This window comes from Chanodichthys erythropterus, chromosome 4, assembly GCF_024489055.1.
Source record: "Chanodichthys erythropterus isolate Z2021 chromosome 4, ASM2448905v1, whole genome shotgun sequence".
In the NCBI taxonomy this organism is placed as follows: Eukaryota; Metazoa; Chordata; class Actinopteri; order Cypriniformes; family Xenocyprididae; genus Chanodichthys; species Chanodichthys erythropterus.
Window position 1 is genome coordinate 29,178,613 of NC_090224.1, and position 22,303 is coordinate 29,200,915.

General features: G+C 37.9%; 1 protein-coding gene across 9 annotated transcripts in view; it reads left to right on the top strand.

Moving 5' to 3' along the window:
• The window catches only part of rev3l (REV3 like, DNA directed polymerase zeta catalytic subunit), a 341,728-nt gene that overhangs the window by 295,656 nt on the left and 23,769 nt on the right, over positions 1-22,303 (top strand). Inside the window, exon 29 of one of the 9 annotated variants that reach the window (XM_067384685.1) lies at positions 3,413-3,715. The exons of the other annotated variants lie outside the window; for them this stretch is intronic. Within the exon in view, the coding sequence (XP_067240786.1) occupies positions 3,413-3,469 (57 nt within the window). The 3' untranslated portion in view covers positions 3,470-3,715. Of the gene's footprint in view, positions 1-3,412; positions 3,716-22,303 lie in introns of those variants that run through there. 9 annotated transcript variants of the gene reach the window in all.

Here is a 22,303-nt window from a genome sequence, read left to right on the forward strand (position 1 = left end):
ACAATTTTAGCAAAGGGAATGTACTTTGCAATAACGTGTCTTTCAAGAACATTCAAATCGCAGAGTTCTGGAGGAATGGGAGCGAACTGAAGCTTATTGGCAAGGGCAATGTTTGGCATTAGACCTCTCAATAGTGTTGTATGGCAGCAGTGACAGATCCACTCTGTTTTTCTGTTCTCCAAGGGACATTGGTCAGGGCAGTCAGAGCAGATGTGAACATAGTTTCCAGTCAAGCATACTGAAGCGACTGCCGGGTTCTTCTGATAGCACTCACGAACACATGATTTGACTTGATTTGAGAAGAGCGCTCTGGCACAGCATGTGCAGACATAAGTTGGGCCCTGTTTTATAACATCTCTAAAAGTATTTATGGCTCTTAACACTCTTGGATCTTGTACTACGTCAGGTTGTATATTTTGTAAGGTGTCTCTCTGTTGGCGCATCAGATCGATTTTTTTGTATTTGTCCTGTATGTGTTGTGCACAGTGTACTTTGTGAAGTGCCTTGCATTCAAATATTTTGTTTTTAGATTTGAATAAAGAATACTGTTTCTGACGAGCCATAAAATGTGCATCACAGTGATAACGCTGTTTAAAAATGTTCTTCCTTTTTTCATAGAAGTTAGGATCATTTTTGCATCGGTTTGTATAATGGTCTTTTTGCCTTTGCCTAAAAATTGGATCTTTTAAATATCTATCAACAAGATATTGCATATGCTGTTCTTTATATTTCGGATTGTGACTATAATTTATCATTACATAGTTTTTTTGTCGCTCTCTGAATTTATAATTTTTGTAATTTTTAATCATATAATTTTTTTGTCGCTCTCTAAACTGTTTGTCATTCATGTAATTTAAGATCATTTTACTCTTTTTTCTCTCTCTGTATTCAATGATATTTTTATATTTGTTTTTCATTTCTTGTTTGTGTTTTTCCCTGTAAACCATATTTTCCCAATAGTTGTTCTTCATGGCTTGGTTATGTTTTTGCCTGTATTCACTACTAGTTTTATAATCATAGATGTTACATATAGCCTGTTTTTTATCAAATACACCTTGTCTCCGAACCATTTTTTTCTGCCATTTTTTACAGTAAGCCTTTCGCTTTTGAGTCTTGTTCAGTTTTTCGGTCTGCTTGATTGTCGATTGTGAATATTGTTGATTTGGAGCTGAAAATGCTAATTGATCCTGTGATAGCATGCCACGAGAAAGTTCACTGAATGGTACTGATTCTGAGTCTTGATTCTGAGTAACAGTTGTTAGAACTTCCATTTTATCTTGATAAGTCAAGTGGGCTGGTTCATTAGTTGACGTGGCTCTGTTAAAAGTATTCTCAGGTGGTTGTTGAACTGGATCTAGTACTTGAACATACTGTTGTGAGACATCAGAAGACCTGCATTGTTCTTTGTTTGACAGAGCTTTGTTCTCAAAAGAAATGGATGGTTGCACATCACGTTCAAGCTCACAGCAGTTCAGGGAGACTTCAGAACATACAATGCTTGCAGTTGTTCTTTTTATGAATGATACTGGCAGCAGTTCAAACTGTTGCTCATCTCTTGCTTGGAAACACCATTGAAACATCAGTAGCAGCCTCTCTACCATGTCTTCTAAATGGAAAAAGGTCAGCATCACGGCCGTACCTGTGCTTTCATCAGTAAACAAGCCATCTGTTGTTCTGCAGTGAGAATCAAAGTAACCAAACCTCCCTGAATGATCTCTGAATACAGCGATACACGAGTCCTTGCACGATAGTAACGCATCAGTTACATCAGCTCTGAGACATTGCAGAGTACTCTCAAGATTTTCATACTCGCCTACAGCAGGTAAATCTCTCAGAAATCCAAACCTCTGAGGATGTTTCAGGATGCTGTACCAGTCTGAGTCTGTCTTAATTGTGTTTGGTAGTTCGTCAAAATTTAAAAAATTACTCACAAATCTTTTTTTGCGCAGCAAGGTTTTTCTGACAGTAGTGTAAAGTGCATCACCTTTCTGCAAAATGCGATCTAAATCGAAAGTGTGTAGCTCGTTATGTTCATTATGGACAGCTAGAAACATTAAGGAATTGCAAGTACACTGGCGGCCTCTGGAGTTAAGGCTGTACCTAGGATCGCTTTGACAGTGGGATGCTGCAACAGACAAAACATATGGGTTTGGATCATTCATACCTGATACAGAGTTGGTACCGCTACTGGTGCCACATGAAGCTTCTAGCTTTCTGCGCTGTTTCTGAGATTCACTCCTCTTTCCTTTTCTTGGCATGGTGATGTTTCAACACTGGCAATCAAGCAAATACTTGTGAGTAATGGATAGAAATAATTATATTTATTGATACTTGAATTAGATCACAAAGATAATGTCTTTTATTCAATCAGATACACAGAAATATTTTTATACAACAGGACAGCAATAAATGAAATAATGCAAAGTTAGGTTAATTTCAAAAAATTACTGTGTACTTTAACAGAGTTGGTATTCCAACGTAGTGAAATATGGAAATTTCTCCTTCACTCTTTCAGAATCTGTATTTAACTGTTCTCACCTGGGTTTGATGTTCAAGTTTTTCAAGCTTTTCGGTCAAGTTTTTCAAAGAGTTATTGGTTTTCAGAGTTATTGGTTTTCAGAGAGTTTTGGGGATTCAAAGAATCTTGGATTGGGTCTGGCTCTTTAATTTTTAAGATGCGATAGCAAGCTGGCATGTGCGTTTTGGGTTTATGCGTTTTGGTATTTGCATGTTGGGGTTTGCGTTTGGTGTGCAAGCAGGCGAAGCAGCAAGCAGTGCAGCAGCGTTTTTGGATAGCAGCCAGCAAGTTTTTGGGTTTTGAAGAGAAAGAATAGAATGGGCGAGAGATAGAGTTTCAAGCAAGATAAAAGTTTGAGTGAAAAATGAATATAAAGGCATAGATAGGACCGGACAGTAAAGGACAGTAAAGGACACACACACACACAGAGACACACACACGCAGAAAAATAGAAGTTAATTACATTCTTTACAGAAAACAGGAAATACAAAATTGCACTTAATTAAAACTTCACTAAATAGTTAATTGTGCAAATATGATGATAATAATAATAACAATTCTAATAAAATAATTACCAAAACGGTTACTTACTATACAAAGGAAGGATGATGTAATAAATACAAAATGCAGTAAATTAACATATTTAACACATGACTTGAATTACATTTGTATGAAATTAATTAACTGTATTTTTTGGTGATGATGTTACCACATTAAATTTGAAAAATAGTTCTTACATAGATGGAAATAAAGACGTCCAATCTACTGTAGGGAAAAAAAGACAGTTTTGGTCACATCCCACACAAATCAAGACGTTCATTTAAGTTATTTATTTTATATTAATTTAAATGGAATAATTTAATTTTAAATTGTTGTCTATTTTTTTTTCTTCAGAATAATGGGAGAGTCACGATCTGCATTTTACACAAAAAAATTTCTACCAATGCCTAAATGTGTAAAACCTCACAATATTACATACATTAAAGGTGATACAGAGGATCTTTTCGTCGACTGAGAAACCAAAGACTGTTAGTGAGTTTTTGAAATGAGTGCATGCATTAGAACAACCCCCCTCCTTCACAGCTCATTTCGAGGGAACGCCTCCCAAAACCCGTGCATGAGTATCGCTGTGTCGTGTCAGTGGATTCATTATGTCGGACTCACCGCAGGTAATCTAATAATAATCATAATCTGCAGTTGTTACTCCTGACAAAAACATTGCATGCGGCACCTGTGGAGTGTGGAAAGTTACTGGAGCGCGCAGCTGCACACGTCTCTCACAAGGAACGTCATGGCAGTGATTGACAAGCCAGAGGGCCAATCCGCGCACGTCTCTCACAAGGAACGTAATGGCAGTGATTGACAAGACAGAGGGCCAATCGTTTACGCAATGATCGGGTAAACGATTGGCTGATGTTTTTAAGGCCCTACCTCGTGCACAGATGATTTATATTAATATTATTACTTTCAGTGCACCTAATAAATAGTCTTTTATCAGTTAGTAAAGACAGTTTCAAGTAATATTGCAAAAATGTATAAAACAAAACATCCTCTGTATCACCTTTAAAGACTAAGACAACAATGTCTATGTGTAGCCTACAGGACATGTAGAATTGTGAATAAATCAATATAAAGATATGACTGATGTGTCTGATTAATATGTTGTGTGTGTTACTTGCATAGACAGCCAAAGCAGCCTCAATCCTATGGATAAATGAAAAGAAATAAAAAGCTAGTGAGAATTAATACAATTCTCAAAAACAAACCATGAAGACAATACTGCTGATTTACATCAGAGTATTAAAGGCTTAGTTTACCCAAAAATGAAAATAATGTCATTTATTACTCAACCTCATGACGTTCTACACCCGTAAGGCCTTCATTCATCTTCGGAACACAAATTAAGATATTTTTGATTAAATCCGATGGTGAGGCCTGCATTAACAGCAATGACACTTCCTCTATCAAGATCCATAAAGGTACTAAAAACATATTGAAAATAGTTCATGCGAGTTCAGTAGTACGCCAAAAAAATAAAAAAATAATGACTTTTCAATGATATAGTGACACTCAAAACACTGCTTCGGAGCTTTACGAATCGAATCGTCTCCTATTAAACGGCTAAACGGCTGAAATCATGTGACTTTTTGCCGCTCCGAGTCACTGATTCAATTCACAAAGCTCCAAAGCAGTGTTTTGAAATCACCCATCGCTATATTGTTGAAAAGTCTTTTTTTTTTTTTTTGCCGCACAAAAAGTATTTTTGTTGCTTTATAATATTAAGGTACAACCACTGAACTCACATGAACTGTTTTAAATATGTTTGTAAATATGTTAGATATATAGATAGATAGATAGATAGAGGCCTCACTGAGCCATCAGATTTAATCAAAAATTCTGAAGATGAATGAAGGCCTTACGGGTGTGGAACGACATGAGGGTGAGTAATTAATGACATTATTTTCATTTTTAGGTGAACTAACCCTTTAATGTGGTGAATCTGAATAAATGAATTACCTTAAAATGAAGGCGCTGATGGCAGTTGGCAGTGGAGAGGAAAGGAGGCAGTGGAGATGACACGAAATCTAATACATATGAAATAATAATATATGAAACAAGTAATCTTGATCTAATACTCAAACATGTTATTCAAATGTTAAAGGGATAGTTCACCTAAAATAAAAAATTCTGTCATTTACTCACCCTCGAGTTGTTACAAACCTGTATGAGTAGTTTCTTTCTTCAGATGAACACAAAAGATGATATTTTGACAAATGTTGAAAACCAAACAGTTGATGGTCCCCATTGACTTCCATAGTATGAAAAAAAAAATACTATGGAAGTAAATGGGGACCATTTAATGTTTGATTGCCCACATTGTTCAAAATATCTTCTTTTGTGTTCAGCAGAAAAAAGAAACTACTCATACAGGTTTGTAACTCGAGGGAGAGTAAATAATAACAAAATTGTAATTTTTGGGTGAACTATCCCTTTAAGTGCTTAACAAAAGAGATTATTACATGTTGTGAAATATGCTAATGTAAATTGCTATTATATTATCGTAAATGCAATTACTGAGAATGTGACAGTCATTTAAAAAGATTACTTACCGCAAAGGATGCAATGACCTGGGAAGATTTTACAGACATGGATTCACATAAAAGAAAAAGGGATAAAAATAAGAAATCACATATAATTCACTAAGTAAATATATGAATATATTACACAGGTCTGTAAGGATGGACATCAAAGAACTTTAAAAAAAAATATTATTGACTAATCTGAATCTTGCAGTTGTATTTATTTACCACATAAGTTTCTAGATGGCAACAAAGTAGGTGAATGTAAGAAAAACATTACAATTTATGTCTATGTTCTCCATTTTTGCAATTCATTCTGCTGTTATACAATTTAGGAATGAAAACATGTGTTTACCATGATAACTAATTGCAAATACTGAGAATCTGTGAGGCTATCAGTCAAATACTTACACAGCAGTAGCAACGAACTGTTAATACACAAGCAAAAGGGATAAATAGATCAGATAATACACATACATGGATATCAATTCGTTTCTATTCATAAAAGTAACTAAGTGGCATTATTAGTTTGTCTGGTAAGCAGCGCTTTGCAGTAAAAGTGCCCTTACTCACCGTGACGTGATCGTCAACACATGCCAATACTATGTTTTTGCACAAAACTCGCTTCAAAACGCCGTCGAGTGTTTTAAATAACTTCCGTTTTCGGTCTGATGAGGCTTCTTATCACAGAACGAGACAAATACATTTATCTAGTATTCTACACAGTGATAAAGGCTATGTTGATTATAAATACACCGTTATTCTTAGGAAAATACTACCCGTGATGACTTCAAGAACACAGACACACCATATATTGTCACAATTTTTTTTATTATTATTGTTTTCATGTTTCATAAGTTACGTCTCTACCAGCTTTTCATTCATTCATAGCTTTAGCTTTCCTGGAACGATTCATTACTGATTCATGTGTTTCGTGACTATTCTCACTTGATGACTTTCAGCGCCCTCCGGCGTCGAGTATGAATGAATTACAGACATGAACGGACATTACGAGTCCTGAGAGGCCTTGTTTAATCAGGACCACGGTCATATTTCATATTAAATTTGGCTTTTTGTTCCTGTTTATGTCAAAATAACGATTACTGGGGATATCAGTAAATGTTTTAAACAAAACAAATTAGATGGAATGGAAGACAGAAACCGTTACTCCTGCAGTTCCCTCGCGAGTTATTATCGTATAATGCTTAATAGAAATTAACATTTTATTCATGTTTCGGCAGTTATAGACATTTAAAATTAAATAAATAAGTTTACCTGTATCATCATGTTAACATACACACACATTTAGATAATATTTAACCAAATATTACCTCAGAAATATTTCCCACTCACCTGAAAAAAACGACCGCGGGACCGGAAGACTCCGAATGACAGACAGCTCATTAGTTATGCAGAATTCTAACTTCTCATTGGCCATTCGTTATATTTTTCGTTTATATACTAAAACAATATACGCCATAATAAAATAATTAATAAATATATTTAAAATAAATATATTCAAAAAATAATAAATTTAATGCAGATAAAAATAAAAATAATAATAATAATAATATAACACTTCAGAAGTATGTGGACAATGTCAGTGCTATTACTGGTTTATTATGAGCTAATGCTGTAGCCATCCAATAATATATTAATAATAATTAGTGTGTGTGTGTGTGTGTGTGTGCCATTTAAACTCATTCAAACTCTATCTATCTATCTATCTATAGAATATCCTAGCAACCTCAGAAATACCCTAGCAACCCAAAGCATAGAGGGATATCTTCAAATCTGAATATCATAGAGGCATGGGGGTTGGTTTATATCATTCATAATGGCAAGCAGCCTTTGGAGTATCATCACTGGTAGCTGCCAAGCTACTCCCTAGCAACCGTTTTGCAAGATCTATATCTCTGCATCAGAACATCGTACAGACATGGGGGTTGTTTTATATTGTCAAGCAGCCTTTGGAGTACCATCAATGGTAGCTGCCAAGCCACTCCCTAGCAACCAAAAAGAGTACCCTAGCAACCGTTTTGAACGGAACAAAATCTATATCTCTGCATCAGAACATCGTAGAGACATTGCGGTTGGATCTTTTGACTCATGCTAGCAATCTGGACTTCCAACATGCTACACATGCTAGCAGTGAATAGCTACAGGCTAATAGTGATTAGCTAAATGCTAAAGTGGGCTAAGAACATGCTAATAACTCAATAAAAACTCCATAGAACCATCTGTGACAACTATCTATCTATCTATCTATCTAACTACTAAACTTAAACTTTCAAACTGAAAACTTTCAAACTGAAAACTTTCAAACTGAAAACTTTCAAACTACTTCAAACTTTCTGGACCGGCTTTTTCAAGCCAACTTAAAGTTTGTCTCGACGAACTTTTTTATCTAGTTAATGGTGCTTGCCAAAGGCAAAGCTCCATTCTTATTCTTCTGCATACTTATTATTCTTCTTCTTCTTCTTCTGGACACAATTTCTGCGCGCTACTCCTCCCGCAGTTTTTGTCATAGACCCATGAATGAGGTGTCAAATCGACCGGCTCATTGAGGACAGGTGTGCTATGACTTTTATAAGCGATCGGGTGTACGATGTTCGTCCGGCGGGCGAAAAAGTAGCGAAAAAAATCCCATAGACTTTGCATTGGGACAAACTTTGATGAGTAATAGCTCCTAACGAGAATTTCATAGAAACATGTGGGTTACCACGTTTGAAGAGCCTGATAGGCTCTCTCAGACCATACCTCAAAATGGGGTGTAAGTTGTACCCCTGGGGCGCAAGAGCTGCCCAAAGTTGCCCCATAGACATACTATGGTGAAGCCGTGCCCATGAACCAGGAAGTACTGTGTTTTTCCTACTATGGGAAATTACATAGGGATTTTGTATTGAACATAACTCTGGATCACAATGTCATAGAGACAAGGGGGTGGGCCCATTTTACTCAGGCAACCAATCAGTCTCTCAGGATCATTGTGAAGCTATCAAGCCACGCCCTAGCAACCATATAGAGCACCATAGCAACAAGTTCCATTGACTTCCATTGAAAAAGATCAAATGAATATCTTTGGATAGAAGTGTCGTACAAACAAGAGGGTGGGCTCATTTGACTGGAGGCAGCAAACCGCCAATCACAAATCACCTTAAAGACATCATAGCCACGCCTTAGCAACCATTTAAAGCACCCTAGCAACCCAAAGCATAGGCAGATATCTTCAAATCTGAATATCATAGAGGCATGGGGATTGGTTTATATCATTTATACTGGCAAGCAGCCTTTGGTTTATCATTACTAGCAGCTGCCAAGCCACTCCCTAGCAACCAAACAGAGTACCCTAGCAACCGTTTTGCAAGATCTATATCTCTGCATCAGAACATCATAAAGACATGGGGGTTGGTTTATATTGTCAAGCAGCCTTTGGAGTATCATCATTGGTAGCTGCCAAGCCACTCCTTAGCAACCAAACAGAGTACCCTAGCAACCGTTTAGCAAGATCTATATCTCTGCATCAGAGCATCATAGAGACATGGCGGTTGGCTCTTTTGACTCATGCTAGCAAACTGAACTTCCAACATGCTACACATGCTAGCAGTGAATAGCTACATGCTAATAGTGATTAGCTTAGGGTTTAAACATGACACAAACTAGTAAAAATGTGTTACATCATGCTGGTAACATGCTAATTGTGTTAGCATCATGCTAGTAGCATGCTAATCATGTTAGCATCATGCTAGCAAACATGCTAATTATGTTAGCATCTTGTTAAAAACATGCTAGCAACATGGTAATCATGCTAGCATCATGCTAGCATTATGCTAATCATGTTAGCATGTTCTTAGCATTATGCTAACATGATTAGCATCTTTCTAAAAACATGCTAAGCAAGATGCTAAGGGTGTTAGCATTATGCTAGCAACAAATGCTAATCATGTTAGCATGTTGCAAGATAATGCTAACATGATTAGCATCTTTCTAAAAACATGCTTAGCAGCATGCTAAGGGTGTTAGCATAATGCTAAGCAACATGCTAATCATGTTAGCATCTTGATAAAAACATCCTAGCAGGACGGTAATTATGTTAGCATCATGCTAATCAAGAGTGCCGAGTTTTGCCACTGCAAGCACCATTCACATTTTCTTCAGGAAATGTACATTCTAGTTATTATTATTATTATTCCACACAAAATTTTGGCGCGCTACTCCTCCCGCAGCTTTTGTCCTAGACCCATGAATGAGGTGTCAAATCGACCGGCTTATTGAGGAGAGGTGTGCTATGACTTTTATAAGCGATCGGGTGTACGATGTTCGTCCGACGGGCGAAAAATCGGGCGAAAAATCCCATAGACTTAACATTGGGACGAACTTTGACAAGTCATAACTCTGGATCACAATGTCATAGAGACAAGGGGGTGGGCTCATTTTACTCAGGCAACCAATCAGTCTATCAAGATAATTTTAAAGCTATCAAGCCACGCCCTAGCAACCATAGAGAGTACCTTAGCAACAAGTTCCATAGTCTTCCATTGAAAAAGATCAAAGGAATATCTTTGGATAGGAGTGTCATAGAAACATGAGGGTGGGCTCATTTGACTCGGGGCAGCAAACGGCCAATCACGAATCACCTTCAAGATATCATAGCCACGCCCTAGCAACTATTTAGAGCACCCTAGCAACTCAAAGCATAGAGGGGATATCTTCAAATCTGAACATCATAGAGGAATGGGGGTTGGTTTATATCATTCATACTGGCAAGCAGCCTTTGGTTTATCATTACTGGCAGCTGCCAAGCCACTCCCTAGCAACCAAACAGAGTACCCTAGCAACCGTTTTGCAAGATCTATATCTCTGCATCAGAACATCGTAGAGACATGGGTGTTGGTTTATATTGTCAAGCAGCCTTTGGAGTATCATCATTGGTAGCTACCAAGCCACTCCCTAGCAACCAAACAGAGTACCCTAGCAACCCATTTGAAACACCTATATTTCTGCATCAGAACATTATAGAGACATGGCGGTTGGCTCTTTTGACTCATGCTAGCAAACTGGACTTCCACCATGCTACACATGCTAGCAGTGAATAGCTACATGCTAATAGTGATTAGCTTAAGGTTTAAACATGACACAAACTAGTAAAAATGTGTTAGAATAATGCTAGTGGCATGTTAATTGTGTTAGCATGATGCTAGTAGCATGCTAATCATGTTAGCATCATGTTAGCAAACATGCTAATCATGTTAGCATCTTGTTAAATACATGCTAACAACATGGTAATCATGCTAGCATCATGCTAGCATTATGCTAATGATGTTAGCATGTTGCTAACATTATGCTAACATGATTAGCATCTTGTTAAAATCATGCTAACAACATGGTAATCATGCTAAGCATCATGCAAGCATAATGCTAATCATGTTAGCATGTTTGCTTGAATTATGCTAACATGATTAGCATCTTGTTTAAAACGTCAAGCAGCATGCTTAAGGGTGTTAGCATCATCTTAAGCAACATGCTAATCATGTTAGCATGTTGTTAACATAATGCTAACATGATTAGCATTTGGTTAAAATAATGCTAAAGAACATGGTAATCATGCTAGCTTCATGCTAAGCATTATGCTAATCATGTTAGCATGTTGCTACTATTATGCTAACATGACTAGCATTTTGTTTAAAACATGCTTAGCAGCATGCTTAGGGTGTTAGCATCATCTGCAAGAACATGCTAATCATGTTAGCATCTTGTTAAAAACATGCTAAGCAAAATGGTAATCATGCTTAAGCATCATGTTACCATTATGCTAATCATGTTAGCATGTTGCTAGCATTATGCTAACATGATTAGCATCTTGTTAAAATCATGGTAGCAACATGGTAATCATGCTAGCATCATGCTAGCATTATGCTAATCATGTTAGCATGTTTTGCTAGCATTATGCTAACATGATTAGAATCTTGCTAAAAACATGCTGGCATCATGCTATGGGTGTTAGCATCATGCTAGCAACATGCTAATCTGTTAGCATCTTGCTAAAAACATCCTAGCAGGACGGTAATTATGTTAGCATCATGCTAATCAAGAGTGCTGAGTTTTGCCACTGCAAGCACCATTCACATTTTCTTCAGGAAATGTACATTCTAGTTCTTCTTCTTCTTCTTCTGGACACAATTTCTGCGCGCTACTCCTCCCGCAGTTTTTGTCATAGACCCATGAATGAGGTGTCAAATCGACCGGCTCATTGAGGACAGGTGTGCTATGACTTTTATAAGCGATCGGGTGTACGATGTTCGTCCGGCGGGCGAAAAAGTAGCGAAAAAATCCCATAGACTTTGCATTGGGACAAACTTTGATGAGTAATAGCTCCTAACGAGAATTTCATAGAAACATGTGGGTTACCACGTTTGAAGAGCCTGATAGGCTCTCTCAGACCATACCTCAAAATGGGGTGTAAGTTGTACCCCTGGGGCGCAAGAGCTGCCCAAAGTTGCCCCATAGACATACTATGGTGAAGCCGTGCCCATGAACCAGGAAGTACTGTGTTTTTCCTACTATGGGAAATTACATAGGGATTTTGTATTGAACATAACTCTGGATCACAATGTCATAGAGACAAGGGGGTGGGCCCATTTTACTCAGGCAACCAATCAGTCTCTCAGGATCATTGTGAAGCTATCAAGCCACGCCCTAGCAACCATATAGAGCACCATAGCAACAAGTTCCATTGACTTCCATTGAAAAAGATCAAATGAATATCTTTGGATAGAAGTGTCGTACAAACAAGAGGGTGGGCTCATTTGACTGGAGGCAGCAAACCGCCAATCACAAATCACCTTAAAGACATCATAGCCACGCCTTAGCAACCATTTAAAGCACCCTAGCAACCCAAAGCATAGGCAGATATCTTCAAATCTGAATATCATAGAGGCATGGGGATTGGTTTATATCATTTATACTGGCAAGCAGCCTTTGGTTTATCATTACTAGCAGCTGCCAAGCCACTCCCTAGCAACCAAACAGAGTACCCTAGCAACCGTTTTGCAAGATCTATATCTCTGCATCAGAACATCATAAAGACATGGGGGTTGGTTTATATTGTCAAGCAGCCTTTGGAGTATCATCATTGGTAGCTGCCAAGCCACTCCTTAGCAACCAAACAGAGTACCCTAGCAACCGTTTAGCAAGATCTATATCTCTGCATCAGAGCATCATAGAGACATGGCGGTTGGCTCTTTTGACTCATGCTAGCAAACTGAACTTCCAACATGCTACACATGCTAGTAGTGAATAGCTACATGCTAATAGTGATTAGCTTAGGGTTTAAACATGACACAAACTAGTAAAAATGTGTTACATCATGCTGGTAACATGCTAATTGTGTTAGCATCATGCTAGTAGCATGCTAATCATGTTAGCATCATGCTTTAGCAAACATGCTAATTATGTTAGCATCTTGTTAAAAACATGCTAGCAACATGGTAATCATGCTAGCATCATGCTAGCATTATGCTAATCATGTTAGCATGTTGCTAGCATTATGCTAACATGATTAGCATCTTTCTAAAAACATGCTAGCAGCATGCTAAGGGTGTTAGCATTATGCTAGCAACAAATGCTAATCATGTTAGCATGTTGCTAGCATAATGCTAACATGATTAGCATCTTTCTAAAAACATGCTAGCAGCATGCTAAGGGTGTTAGCATAATGCTAGCAACATGCTAATCATGTTAGCATCTTGATAAAAACATCCTAGCAGGACGGTAATTATGTTAGCATCATGCTAATCAAGAGTGCCGAGTTTTGCCACTGCAAGCACCATTCACATTTTCTTCAGGAAATGTACATTCTAGTTATTATTATTCTTCTGAGACTAAAATTTCTGACTCTAACTCCTCCTAGAGCTTTAACTCCACAAACTCCAAACTCGGGTCAGACCTTCAAACTGTTCTGACTTGAGTTGCTATATCTTTTCTAACTGATTGGACTTACGGTTTTCCTAAAAATGACTATTAAAGCTCGGAAAAATCCCATTGACTTTCATTGACGGAATGTTCAAATGAGCCAAGACACTCAAACTCCAACTGTCAAAATTCAAATTTAAACTACGGAAGCCTATTAGACTCAAAAACTCAATTAGACTCAAGTGCCATTCTATGTACTATTTCTAATCCATTCAAACTCATAAACTCTCTATCTATCTATCTATCTATCTATCTATCTATTTATCTAAACTAAATCTATCTATCAAACTAAATCTATCTATCTATCTATCTATCTATCTATCTATCTATCTATCTATCTATCTATCTATCTAAACTAAATCTATCTATCATACTAAATCTATCTATCTAAACTAAATCTATCTATCTATCTATCTCATTCAAACTCATCTATCTATCTATCTATCTAAAATGGTTTATAACATTCATACTGGGAAGCAGCCTATGGAGTATCATCACTGGTAGCTGCCAAGCCACTCCTTAGCAACCAAACAGAGTACCCTAGCAACCGTATTGCAAGATCTATATCTCTGAATCAGAACATCGTGCAGACATGGGGGTTGGTTTATGTTGTCAAGTAGCCTTTGGAGTATCATCACTGGTAGCTGCCAAGCCACTCCCTAGCAACCAAACAGTACCCTAGCAACTGTTTTGCAAGATCTATATCTCTGAATCAGAACATCGTGCAGACATGGGGGTTGGTTTATATTGTCAAGTAGCCTTTGGAGTATCATCACTGGTAGCTGCCAAGCCACTCCCTAGCAACCAAACAGAGTACCCTAGCAACCGTATTGCAAGATCTATATCTCTGAATCAGAACATCGTGCAGACATGGGGGTTGGTTTATATTGTCAAGTAGCCTTTGGAGTATCATCACTGGTAGCTGCCAAGCCACTCCCTAGCAACCAAACAGAGTACCCTAGCAACCGTTTTACAAGATCTATATCTCTGCATCAGAACATAGTACAGACATGGGGGTTGGTTTATATTGTCAAGCAGCCTTTGGAGTATCATCATTGGTAGCTGCCAAGCCACTCCCTAGCAACCAAACAGAGTACCCTAGCAACCATTTTGTAAAATCTATATCTCTACATCAGAACATCGTAGAGACATGGCGGTTGGCTCTTTTGACTCATGCTAGGAATCTGGACTTCCAACATGCTACACATGCTAGCAGTGAATAGCTACATGCTAATAGTGATTAGCCTAATGTTAAATCTAACTACTAAACTAAAACTTAAACTTTTAAACTGAAAACTCTCAAACTTCACACTTTTAAAACTACTTCAAACTTTCTGGACCGGCTTTTTCAAGCCAACTTAAAGTTTGTCCTCAAACTTTTTTATCTAGTTAAGTTGGCTTGAAAAAGCCAACTTACTGATATTGTACTTAAGCTTATTATTATTATTCTTCTTAGACTAAATTTTAAATTGTATCTCCTCCTAGACTGTTCAAGCTACAACCACCAAACTCGGACTAGACATTCAGACTGTTCTGACTCGAGTTGCTATATCTTTTCAGACTGATCCGACTTACGGTTTTCCTAAAAATGCTGATTAAACCTGGAAAAAGCTCCCATTGACTTCCATTGAAATGCCTTGGCTGATCTGAACATTCCGTCCAACTGTCAAAATTCAAATTCAAACACACAGACTCAATTTAACTGCCATTCCTATTTCTAAGCCATTTAAACTCATTAAAACTCATTCAAACTCATTCTATCTATCTATCTATCTATCTATCTATCTATCTATCTATCTATCTATCTATCTATCTATCAAACTAAATCTATCTATCTATCTATCAAACTAAATCTATCTATCTATCTATCAAACTAAATCTATCTATCTATCTATCTATCTATCTATCTATCTATCTATCTATCTATCTATCTATCTATCTATCAAACTTAATCTTAATCTATCTATCTATCTAACTCATTCAAACTCATCTATCTATCTATCTATCTATCTATCTATCTATCTAACTAAATCTATCTATCTATCTATCAAACTTAATCTATCTATCTATCTATCAAACTTTATCTATCTATCTATCTAATCTATCTATCTAACTCATTCAAACTCATCTATCTATCTATCTATCTATCTATCTATCTATCTATCAAACTTAATCTATCTATCTATCTAACTCATTCAAACTCATCTATCTATCTATCTATCTATCTATCTATCTATCTATCTATCTATCTATATCAAACTTAATCTATCTATCTATCTAACTCATTCAAACTCATCTATCTATCTATCTAACTCATTCAATCTATCTAACTCATTCAAACTCATCTATCTATCTATCTATCTATCTATCTATCTATCTATCTATCTATCTATCACTGGTAGCTGCCAAGTCACTCCCTAGCAACCAAACAGATTACCTAGCAACCATTTTGCAAAATCTATATCTCTGCATCAGAACATCGTAGAGACATGGGGGTTGGTTTATGTTGTCAAGCAGCCTTTGGAGTATCATCAATGGTAGCTGCCAAGCAACTCCCTAGCAACCAAACAGTACCCTAGCAACCGTTTTGCAAGATCTATATCTCGGCATCAGAACATCGTACAGACATGAGGGTTGTTTTATATTGTCAAGCAGCCTTTGGAGTATCATCATTGGTAGCCAACAAGCCACTCCCTAGCAACCAAACAAAGTACCCTAGCAACCGTTTTGCAAGATCTATATCTCTGCATCAGAACATCGTACAGACATGGGGGTTGGTTTATATTGTCAAGCAGCCTTTGGAGTATCACCATTGGTAGCTGCCAAGCAACTCCCTAGCAACCAAACAGTACCCTAGCAACCGTTTTGCAAGATCTATATCTCTGCATCAGAACATCGTACAGACATGGGGGTTGTTTTATATTGTCAAGCAGCCTTTGGAGTAGCATCACTGGTAGCTGCCAAGCCAGTGCCTAGCAACCAAACAGTACCCTAGCAACCATTTTTCAAGATCTATATCTCTGCATCAGAACATCGTACAGACATGGGGGTTGGTTTATATTGTCAAGTAGCCTATGGAGTGTCATCATTGGTAGCTGGCAAGCCACTCCCTAGCAACCAAACAGAGTACCCTAGCAACCGTTTTGCAAGATCTATATCTCTGCATCAGAACATTGTAGAGACATGGCGGTTGGCTGTTTTGACTCATGCTAGCAATCTGTACTTCCAACATGCTACACATGCTAGCAGTGAATAGCTACATGCTAATATTGATTAGCTAAGTGCTAAAGTAGGCTAAGAACAAGCTAATAACTCTATAAAAACTCCATAGTAACCATCTGTGACAACTATCTATCTATCTAAACTACTAAACTTAAACTTTCAAACTTCAAACTTTCAAACTTTCAAACTTCAAACTTTTAAAACTATTTCAAACTTTCTGGACTGGCTTTTTCAAGCCAACTTAAAGTTTGTCTTCAAACTTTTTTATCTAGTTAAGTTGGCTTGAAAAAGCCAACTTACTGATCTACTACTTAAGCTTATTATTATTATTATTATTCTTAGACTAAATTTCTAAATGCATCTCCTCCTAGACTGTTCAAGCTACAACCACCAAACTCGGACCAGACCTTCAGACTATTCTGACTTAGTGTGCTATATCTTTTCAGACTGATCAGACTTACGGTTTTCCTAAAAAAGCTGATCAAAACTTGGAAAAATCCCATTGACTTTCATTGACGGAATGTTCAAATGAGCCAAGACTATTCAAACTCCAACTGTCAAAATTCAAATTTTGACAGTTGGAGAGGCTCATCAGACTCCATTAGCTGCCATTCTATGTACTATTTCTAATCCATTGAGACTCATTCAAACTTCCATTCTATCTAATATGTCTTATCTATCTATCTATCTATCTATCTATCTATCTATCTATCTATCTATCTATCAAACTAAATCTATCTATCTATCAAACTAAATCTATCTATCTATCTATCAAACTAAATCTATCTATCTATTTCTCTTTCTAATCTATCTATCTATCTATCTATTTCTTTTTCTAATCTATATCAAACTAAATCTATCTATTTCTCTTTCTAATCTATCTATCTATCAAACTAAATCTATCTATTTCTCTTTCTAATCTATCACTTCTCATCTATCAATCTATCTATCTTCTCATCTATCACTTCTCATCTATCTCTCTTCTCATCTATCACTTCTCATCTATCTCTCTATCTATCATCTATCTATCAACTCATTCAAATTCATAAACTCTATCTATCTATCTATGATCAACTCTCATAGCAACCACCCAAAACAACCTAGCAACCACCCAAAACAACCTAGCAACCACCCAGAACACCATGGCAACTGCATAGCAACCACACAAATCACCCTGGCATCATCCTAGCAACCAGCCTGGATACAATAGCAACCGCATAGCAACACCATGGCAACCACCCCGAGTACCCTAGCAACCGCATAGCAACACCCTAGCAACCACCCCGAGTACCCTAGCAACCGCATAGCAACACCCTAGCAACCACCCCGAGTACCCTAGCAACCGCATAGCAACACCTAGCAACCACCCCGAGTACCCTAGCAACCGCATAGCAACACCATAGCAACCACCCCGAGTACCCTAGCAACCGCATAGCAACACCCTAGCAACCACCCCGAGTACCCTAGCAACCGCATAGCAACACCTTAGCATCCACCCCGAGTACCATAGCAACCGCATAGCAACACCCTAGCAACCACCCCGAGTATCCTAGCAACCGCATAGCAACACCTTAACAACCACCCGAGTACCCTAGCAACCGCATAGCAACACCCTAGCAACCACCCCGAGTACCCTAGCAACCGCATAGCAACACCTTAGCAACCACCCCGAGTACCCTAGCAACCGCATAGCAACACCGTAGTAACCAAACAGAGTACCCTAGCAACCATTTTGCAAAATCTATATCTCTGCATCAGAACATCGTACAGACATGGGGGTTGGTTTATATTGTCAAGCAGCCTTTGGAGTATCATCATTGGTAGCTGGCAAGTCAATTCCTAGCAACCAAACAGTACCCTAGTAACCGTTTTGCAAAATCTGTATCTCTGCATCAGAACATCGTCCAGACATGGGGGTTGGTTTATATTGTCAAGCAGCCTTTGGAGTATCATCATTGGTAGCTGGCAAGTCAATTCCTAGCAACCAAACAGTACCCTAGCAACCGTTTTGCAAGATCTATATCTCTGCATCAGAACATCGTACAGACATGGGGGTTGTTTTATATTGTCAAGCAGCCTTTGGAGTAGCATCACTGGTAGCTGCCAAGCCAGTGCCTAGCAACCAAACAGTACCCTAGCAACCATTTTTCAAGATCTATATCTCTGCATCAGAACATCGTACAGACATGGGGGTTGGTTTATATTGTCAAGTAGCCTATGGAGTGTCATCATTGGTAGCTGGCAAGCCACTCCCTAGCAACCAAACAGAGTACCCTAGCAACCGTTTTGCAAGATCTATATCTCTGCATCAGAACATTGTAGAGACATGGCGGTTGGCTGTTTTGACTCATGCTAGCAATCTGTACTTCCAACATGCTACACATGCTAGCAGTGAATAGCTACATGCTAATATTGATTAGCTAAGTGCTAAAGTAGGCTAAGAACAAGCTAATAACTCTATAAAAACTCCATAGTAACCATCTGTGACAACTATCTATCTATCTAAACTACTAAACTTAAACTTTCAAACTTCAAACTTTCAAACTTTCAAACTTCAAACTTTTAAAACTATTTCAAACTTTCTGGACTGGCTTTTTCAAGCCAACTTAAAGTTTGTCTTCAAACTTTTTTATCTAGTTAAGTTGGCTTGAAAAAGCCAACTTACTGATCTACTACTTAAGCTTATTATTATTATTATTATTCTTAGACTAAATTTCTAAATGCATCTCCTCCTAGACTGTTCAAGCTACAACCACCAAACTCGGACCAGACCTTCAGACTATTCTGACTTAGTGTGCTATATCTTTTCAGACTGATCAGACTTACGGTTTTCCTAAAAAAGCTGATCAAAACTTGGAAAAATCCCATTGACTTTCATTGACGGAATGTTCAAATGAGCCAAGACTATTCAAACTCCAACTGTCAAAATTCAAATTTTGACAGTTGGAGAGGCTCATCAGACTCCATTAGCTGCCATTCTATGTACTATTTCTAATCCATTGAGACTCATTCAAACTTCCATTCTATCTAATATGTCTTATCTATCTATCTATCTATCTATCTATCTATCTATCTATCTATCAAACTAAATCTATCTATCTATCAAACTAAATCTATCTATCTATCTATCAAACTAAATCTATCTATCTATTTCTCTTTCTAATCTATCTATCTATCTATCTATTTCTTTTTCTAATCTATATCAAACTAAATCTATCTATTTCTCTTTCTAATCTATCTATCTATCAAACTAAATCTATCTATTTCTCTTTCTAATCTATCACTTCTCATCTATCAATCTATCTATCTTCTCATCTATCACTTCTCATCTATCTCTCTTCTCATCTATCACTTCTCATCTATCTCTCTATCTATCATCTATCTATCAACTCATTCAAATTCATAAACTCTATCTATCTATCTATGATCAACTCTCATAGCAACCACCCAAAACAACCTAGCAACCACCCAAAACAACCTAGCAACCACCCAGAACACCATGGCAACTGCATAGCAACCACACAAATCACCCTGGCATCATCCTAGCAACCAGCCTGGATACAATAGCAACCGCATAGCAACACCATGGCAACCACCCCGAGTACCCTAGCAACCGCATAGCAACACCCTAGCAACCACCCCGAGTACCCTAGCAACCGCATAGCAACACCCTAGCAACCACCCCGAGTACCCTAGCAACCGCATAGCAACACCTAGCAACCACCCCGAGTACCCTAGCAACCGCATAGCAACACCATAGCAACCACCCCGAGTACCCTAGCAACCGCATAGCAACACCCTAGCAACCACCCCGAGTACCCTAGCAACCGCATAGCAACACCTTAGCATCCACCCCGAGTACCATAGCAACCGCATAGCAACACCCTAGCAACCACCCCGAGTATCCTAGCAACCGCATAGCAACACCTTAACAACCACCCGAGTACCCTAGCAACCGCATAGCAACACCCTAGCAACCACCCCGAGTACCCTAGCAACCGCATAGCAACACCTTAGCAACCACCCCGAGTACCCTAGCAACCGCATAGCAACACCGTAGTAACCAAACAGAGTACCCTAGCAACCATTTTGCAAAATCTATATCTCTGCATCAGAACATCGTACAGACATGGGGGTTGGTTTATATTGTCAAGCAGCCTTTGGAGTATCATCATTGGTAGCTGGCAAGTCAATTCCTAGCAACCAAACAGTACCCTAGTAACCGTTTTGCAAAATCTGTATCTCTGCATCAGAACATCGTCCAGACATGGGGGTTGGTTTATATTGTCAAGCAGCCTTTGGAGTATCATCATTGGTAGCTGGCAAGTCAATTCCTAGCAACCAAACAGTACCCTAGTAACCGTTTTGCAAAATCTGTATCTCTGCATCAGAACATCGTCCAGACATGGGGGTTGGTTTATATTGTCAAGCAGCCTTTGGAGTATCATCATTGGTAGCTGGCAAGCCACTCCCTAGCAACCAAACAGAGTACCCTAGCAACCGTTTTGCAAAATCTATATCTCTGCATCAGAACATCGTACAGACATGGGGGTTGGTTTATATTGTCAAGCAGCCTTTGGAGTATCATCACTGGTAGCTGCCAAGCCACTCCCTAGCAACCAAACAGAGTACCCTAGCAACCGTTTTGCAAAATCTATATCTCTGCATCAGTACATCGTAGAGACATGGGGGTTGGCTTTTTGACTCATGCTAGCAATCTGGACTTCCAACATGCTAGCAGTGAATGCTAATAGTGATTAGCTAAGTGCTAAAGTGGGCTAAGAACATGCTAATAACTCTATAAAAACTCCACAGTATCCATCTGTGACTATCTATCTATCTAATAAAACTTAAACTTTCAAACTTCAAACTTTTAAAACTTCTCAAACTTTCTGGCTATGCTTTTTCAAGCCAACTTAAAGTTTGTCCTCAAACTTTTTTATCTAGTTATTATTATTCTTCTTAGACTAAATTTTAAATTGTATCTCCTCCTAGACTGTTCAAGCTACAACCACCAAACTCGGACTAGACATTCAGACTGTTCTGACTCGAGTTGCTATATCTTTTCAGACTGATCTGACTTACGGTTTTCCTAAAAATGCTGATTAAACCTGGAAAAAGCTCCCATTGACTTCCATTGAAATGCCTTGGCTGATCTGAACATTCCGTCCAACTGTCAAAATTCAAATTCAAACACACAGACTCAATTTAACTGCCATTCCTATTTCTAAGCCATTTAAACTCATTCAAACTCATTCTATCTATCTATCTATCTATCTATCTATCTATCTATCTATCTATCTATCTATCAAACTAAATCTATCTATCTATCTATCAAACTAAATCTATCTATCTCTATCTATCTATCTATCTAAATCTATCTATCTCTATCTATCTATCAAACTAAATCTATCTCTATCTATCAAACTAAATCTATCTATCTATCTATCTATCAAACTAAATCTATCTATCTATCTATCTATCAAACTAAATCTATCTAGCTATCTATCAA